Source organism: Charadrius vociferus, unplaced genomic scaffold, assembly GCF_000708025.1.
Source record: "Charadrius vociferus isolate BGI_N301 unplaced genomic scaffold, ASM70802v2 scaffold549, whole genome shotgun sequence".
NCBI lineage: Eukaryota > Metazoa > Chordata > Aves > Charadriiformes > Charadriidae > Charadrius > Charadrius vociferus.
In genome coordinates this window covers 4,866,588-4,873,512 of record NW_009650103.1, presented here as the reverse complement: position 1 = coordinate 4,873,512, position 6,925 = coordinate 4,866,588, and the positions used below count along the sequence as shown (strand labels likewise).

At 48.0% G+C, this 6,925-nt stretch overlaps 1 protein-coding gene across 3 annotated transcripts in view; it reads left to right on the top strand.

Annotated features, from left to right (window-relative positions):
* MAPKAP1 (mitogen-activated protein kinase associated protein 1) overlaps positions 1 to 6,925 on the top strand; it is a 94,715-nt gene that overhangs the window by 85,391 nt on the left and 2,399 nt on the right. For all 3 annotated transcript variants that reach the window (XM_009892288.1, XM_009892289.1, XM_009892287.1), the window contains one exon: positions 6,390 to 6,487. In XM_009892288.1, coding sequence (XP_009890590.1) covers positions 6,390 to 6,487 — 98 coding nt within the window. The remainder of the gene's footprint in view (positions 1 to 6,389; positions 6,488 to 6,925) is intronic.

Below are 6,925 nucleotides of genomic sequence, written 5' to 3'. Positions count from 1 at the left end.
CAGGGCTCGGGGCTCGCTGCCCCACCGGCGCGGCGGCGGCTTATTAAACCATCGCTATCGAACAGCCTCCTCATCAAAGTACTCTGGAGCACAATCAGGAGTGTGCATTGCCTCATCCTTTTAACAAATATGTTTTGTAGCCCTATTAAAAGGGGTCTTCATCTATCCTGTCAAAGCTATTCTGCTGGGGTTTTTTAGTTTAATTACACTATCCAATTAAAACTCCTTGCTGCATTTTGATTCGCTTCTCCTTGGGCTTGAGTGGATATGACATTTACAAGGCTCGCCTTTCAAGCAGACAATGGCGTGATTGATGAGGTGCAGACGCAATGAAGGAGGCGATTGCCATGTGGAAACGCTGCTTAGTGCATTTTGATTTATTTATCATCTTTTTTCCCAAACAAGGTTGCTGGTGAAGAGGTTTTGGGCAACCCCCAGTTCCTCCTCAATTTTCACCATTCTTGCAAAAATCTTTATTAGTATTCTGCCTTTGATAATAATTTGAAGAAGAAACAAAAGGCTTTGGGGAAAAAAATCCAGATGTGTGAATAGTTACCACAATTTGACATAAAAGTGGATGTACGCAGCACTTTAATTGCAACTCTGCTTTCAGGACATCTGGAAACAAGACATCCACTAATAGCGATGTTTTATATTAAGCCTACAGTAGAATATAAAGATCTGAGTTGTAGGAAAAGTGATCGTAAGATATGCTGCTCCCTGAGAGAATGGGGCAAGCCAGCAGGACTACAACTGTTATTTTTTCTCCTTAACATTCATATAATTTGTTCCCACTTCAGTAATGCCTTGGTCTGAAGGAGGTCCATCACAGGTGCGTGATGTGCAGCCTGAACTTATTGGTGCTTCCACTGATACCAGTGGGGTCAGGATTTCATCCGTAACTGTGACTGCCGTCACTACCTCTGAGGGAGACATCGCCTCTTGGGTAAATATCGCTTGTATAAAATGGGCTTAGCCCCACTTTTACACTCAGGACAACGTTCCTGGTCAATCTGTGTCCCTAACAAGCTCGGTACCATATCCCTGATGATCCGGCTGCGGCTGCGGTGCAACTCGGGACAGCCCCCTAGAAGAAAACTTCTGAGTTTTCCTGTTATTAGAGGTTGTCAGGATGGGTGTTTTGATGGTAATGCAGCACTCACATCTTTGTAGGATCTCCAGGCCCTGCTCCAGGGTCACGGCATCATGTTTGAGGTAGCACATGAGGATTTCAAACAGTACAGTGCCTCCCCAGAGCTTTTAGATTAAATATAACAGTGGTTGGTGAGCAGAGGTTGCCCCGTTCCATGCAGTGTTTAAAGTAAATTTGCCTTTGTACAGAAACATTGCTTGTGTGTATTTTATTTTCATCATTCCTTGCCTTTTTACTAGTATGATTCTTTGTAATCCTTTCCGAGTCTGTGAGAAGAGACTCCACGGTTTGATCCTGTTGTAGGCACAGTTTCTGAAATGGTGAAAATCTGTGATGATGTCAAATGCCCGTAAGTGTTTTGTTCTTCAGAGAGGTCCTTCTCTAGCTATTTATTCCACTAATAACTCTTAACTGTTGACTTCTGCCTTATGGCCCTGTAATGACAAAGCAATCATCCAGGTATATTAAAAAATTAACATAAATTTGCATTTCCCAGTGTTTGTTTTCTTTTTTGTCCAATTCATGAATATTCTTTTCATCCTCCATCTAATTAGTGATTTAATTCAGTGCATACTGTTTTAAAGACTGGCACTGCCAAAAGAGGTTTTTGGTACAGTCTCAGTTGGGGGATGGGAGAGGAAGAAGAAAAACTATTTCTGGTCTTGGCAGATCAGGTAAAAAGAGTAATCTTTTTTTTTCTCGTGCAAATTCACATCCTTCCAATGTTTTCCAGGCAAAAAGTGTATTTTTTAGACACTGATTAAAAGAGTTTATTACTTAGATTAAAAAGTGAAATTTTTTTTCACCCGTATCAAGTAAGGTATGGTGGACTGCAAAGTTTTTGTGTGTTTTTCCAAGACTGTAACTTGCAGAAATTAGCAAAATATTTACCAATGACTGTATAAGCGCAGTTTAGTCAGTGATTCTGGAAGCTGTAATTCAGCAGTGTTTCTCACCTGCTGTGTGTAAACGCAGAAATGCTGAGAGCTGGAGGGATGAAGCGCGGGGCGGAGGTTGTGCGAGTACAGTTCCACCAAACCTGCGAAAGATGGAGAGGAGAAACGTGAGCAGCGGGTTGGCGTGGGGCGGTGCTGCTGGGCTTGGAAGGATGCTTGGCTATGCCGTAACTAGCCTCTTCCTTCACTTTTCTGGCAGTGTACTAATGTTAAAAATTAGGAGATATGCCAAGTGATTGAATTTAAGACATTGTGCTGAAAGAGTAAATGAGCTCTCCTCGGTGAATTCCCAGCGAATTAGCATCCTGCCCTTCCGCCTGAGGCTGCTGCGGGCGTTCCTCCAGGTGTAACCACACAGGAACCTATTAGTGTGCCAGGGTTAGAAAAGATTTATCAGCGTTCAGAGCTGAGGCCAAAGGGCACCTGCGGTAGGATGTCGTTTCCCTGGTGTCGCAGCGAGGTTCGCCCGGCGCGGGCTGGGGGGACACGGCAGGAGCGGGGCTGGCGCGGGGCATCGGCTCGAAACCTGCGCAGATGTGCTGAGCTCTCCTTGTGGGGTGTACCTGCAGCACGAGAAAGGACGGTGATAACAGATGAGCTTCCATAATGTTTTAACGGATAAACATAGCTGGGAATAACGTGCATTTTCCATCGTACAGCTGATTAATTCTGATTGCGAAATATTGAAGTTTCCCCCTGTTCAGTCCACCCTTGCCATCCGCTGCGGAGGCTGACATTAAATACACCTGTGCCTGGTCTCGGTGCGGGGCAGTGACGGGCAGCACCGGCGTCTGCTGGAGTTCGACGCTTGTGTTTCAGACCCGCCAGCTAAAGGACAGCAAACCATTGTTGATGTAGGAGTTGTGGTAATGAAGCCATTCATACAAGATCTGCATTTGTTTTAATTCTGCCATCACATGCGGTAGAAGCCACTTGAGCTGCTGCTGTTTGTTACCAGATATTCTTATATGGAAACATAAAACTATTGAAGTTCCTATTGATCTCTGAATTGTCAAGGGTGGTGCTCTATTGGAAAGAGGTACATCACATATTTAAGCACTCTTGGAAATGGAAATCAATCTCACAATTCATAAATTCCATCTGGCTAGAGTAGTAGCAGAGCAAAGTGCCAGTTATGATTTCAATGAACTAATATTTCATGCTGTAAATAGTGTAATGTGGACGCGGAGCACATAAACATAATGCTGTAATGGGGCTTTCTCACAAAAAGTCGTCTTAGCTTCTTTCCACTAAATCACCTGTCAGGGCGTAGGACTGGGTTACGCAGCCTGCGCGGCGGGTTGTGCACAACCGCAGCACGTGCCGCGCGGTCGAGCTTTGCATCGGATTCAGCAGCAGCATCGCGTCCTCTGCGGCTCCCGAGAGCCCGTGCCGGGGTGCGGGTCCACAGCTCAGTCAGCGCCTCGCCGGAGACACAGGGACCGGAGCAGCCCCTGTGCCGGCGGGACCGGGAGCTCGAGCGCTGCTCTCGGCTGTGCCATGCGGCGCGGTGTGTTGTGCCGGAGGGGGTGCACGGCGCTGGCGTGGCAGCGGGCAGTGCGGGGCTCCCCGGGGGAGCGGGGTGAGCTCTGCCTCCTGCTCCCGGGCACGTCGGGATTGTTACTGGCAGATGTGGCTCTAATTGTCATCGAAAGAGCTGACTCCTCACAATCCTAAAATAAGTGCTGGAAATAAAGTTCTGTGTTCTGCTTCTGTCAGCTGTACAAATGCTTTTGCCGGAAAGGAGGAATAAATGAGGAGTAAATCACCGGTGTAGAAGAAGGATGGGGGTACTGCGGGGGGTTTCTTTGTCAGGCATGGTGGAGGCTGTGATCTCACTTAATTTTCATGTTAATATCTCCATCGGTGGTTCTGTGCCCAGTTGCTGTGGGTGGCGCGTGGCGGGGCAGCACCGCGCTGGAGGAGCACGCGGGCAGCACGCTGGGTCTCTGCTCCCTGCGTCCGAGGCAGGCCGTGCCGCTCCCACCAGCGCCGCTGCCGTGCCGCACACCCAGTCGGCTCCACACCGTGTAAGCGATGAACACGTTAAGAGGTTTTGTGTCCTCACCATTGGCTTCATGGAGCAGGTGGGTGCGTGCTCGGGGGAGGCGAGTGGAGGAGCTCTGGGTGCTGTGGTCGAGGTGGTGTGTCTGCCCTACCACTGCCACCCTGTCCCGGGGAAGGACGGACAGCGAGCAGGCAGAGGCTGGGAGAGAGGAGCCAGGAGGTGTGATGTGCTTCCTCAGTTTCTAGTACTTTCCAAGCCCCCCGGCCTTTCCCACCGGCCGAGCCGTGCTGGGGGCAGCAGCTTCCAGAGCAGCCGGCGAGCAGAGGTCAGCATGGAGAGAGCAGGCTTCTCCGGTGGAAGAAAACATGGAGCAAAACATCTACACCAGGTGACGGGAGTCTTGGTCCACACCAAGAACCACCCCATGAACATCCAAGACCTAAGCCAAAGGATCTCCTTGGGCAGAGAATGGACAGAGAGCAGCCCTGGGGAGAAGGACCTGGGGGTGTTGGTTGATGAGAAGCTCACCATGACCCAGCAATGTGCGCTGGCAGCCCAGAAAGCCCCCGGCATCCCGGGCTGCATCCCCAGCAGCGTGGCGGTGACAGTCCCAGTCAGATGTTTTACTTGTCTGGAAGCAGAGGTTTGCCTTTTCCAGTGAGAGAGGCACTCCACGTTATTGCCCAGAGAAGCGGTGGCTGCCCCATCCCTGGAGGTGTCCAAGGCCAGGTTGGACGGGGCTTGGAGCAACCTGGGCTGGGGGGAGGTGGCCCTGCCCGGAGCACGGGCGGGCGGGGGGGTGGACTAGATGAGTTTTGAGGTCCCTTCCAACCCAAACCATTCTGTGATTCTAATCCTGCAGACCATATTTTGTGCCATTTTACTTTTTATTTTTAGTAATCAGTTTCTGTAACTGTGTGTAATACCAAATGTCCAAGGAAAGCTGTGGTAGCGGATGGGGTGCGGTGCTGTGTCCTGTCCGCAGGAACGGTGCACGGGCATTTTTGGAATCGTAAAGATGCTGAATTCAGTCCCAAGCAGAGCCGGCTGTGCATGCATTAACATACTGATGAGCTCACGGCTAGGAATTCCCGCATTTTTAGTACCACCGAGGCATCATTTGTCAAATGATTTAAAGGGGTTTTTTATTATTATTATTAGCCAATTTTTCAATATAGAATTTATATTCCAGATTAGTGCATCATAATGGTGTTTAATTAACATGCCACAATAAAATGCTCACATCTCAAATTTTCTGGCCACATCTCTGAGCATATATCAGTCACTTTTTGGAGATCTGGAGAATTAGATAGTGTAAATAAGATTTCAAGCTAGTTTTCCTCCAGCAAAGACCTGAAATGTACAGTAATGTGGCTGTTACTTCACAGATTACTAACTTTGAACTGAATAAGTTATAAGAAAACTGGTGGAAAAGTATAATGTGTGGAATATGCTTAATTTTAATTTTGAAGCCATGAACATCCAAGTGAAGGATATTTTGCCTTATTCCATGTTCTGCATGTAGACCTTTATGTTAGGGCCGTCCCTCCCGTCCCGCCTGCAGTGGTTGCCGTGCCGGGGAGCCCGGCCGGGCCGTCAGCACCGCCCTCCATGTCACCACTTAAAACCTGTGTTTGGGGCTGAGCAGCGGCGAGGCCTGCCGGCAAAGTGCCACGCAGATAGAAATTACAGTTTTGCTTTAATTTTGATTGTCCTGTTTGTAGGAAGTGAGATTCCTGGGTTTGGGTGTCTGCTTCGTAGCATCGTCGCTGTATCCTGTTGTGTTTTACAGCGGTGACGTTTCCCTTTGCCATAAGCAATCGTGTAGGTTTGGGTGATGTTTTGGGGAGAGGCTGTTGGAGTGATGATTCCAGGGTTAATTGGCCTTTTATTTTAAATATAGCACTTATCTTCTGCGTGTGATGATTATACAGTGAATAGTTACATAAAGTAGTCCTAATGTGGTAGTTCAACTGAAATATAGTCTTGGGCTGAGCGGGAGCTAACCAGCCATTTGATAGATTTTTGCGTTTCCTGCAGTGGGGATGCGATGGGAGAACGAACTTTACTGAATAGAGTTCAGCTGCTCCTGTAAGCCACCACTTGCCTTAAATTGAAATGACATGAGAAGCCTGTCAGCGTTTCATTACTTCCTTCTGTTGTGCTGATGGTATGCTAAGATCACCATCTGTGTTTTTCTTCTGTCAGGCACACGAGCTCTGCTGAAACTTTACAGGAATATTCTGAACAGTTTTTTTTCTTATCTTTGCAGGTCATGCAATATTTAAACTTACATATCTAAGCAATCATGACTACAAACACCTTTACTTTGAATCAGATGCTGCTACTGTCAATGAAATTGTACTGAAGGTGAGTATTAAATTTTAACATGACCCAAAATCCTGGGTGTTTTACCACTTGTTAGACATGAAAGTATTCAAGAGGCTCTGGAAATATGTGAGCGGTGCAGTTCCTGAGGACCACTAAGGTGCATTTAACTTACCAGGCTAGTCGGTTGGTGCCTATTATTTTATTCCTTTTCCAAACAGCCAAGCAGCAGACCGCCTATTTGTGCGTCATATTTCCTGTTATACTTGTTTCTAGTTAATAGAGACACCAGCTTTCCGTGGAGTTTTGTAGGAAACTACCAAATTTTATCGTGACCAGATAGTTTCCACCTCCAGACACGTGAGATGGTCGGCAAGCCCCGTGTCGTGGCGGCTGCGAGGGTGCAGGTGTGGTGCGGCATTGCTGCGCTGCCCCAGGACCCGTCTCCGGCAGAGCACCGCGGTGCTGCCATGTGGCTGC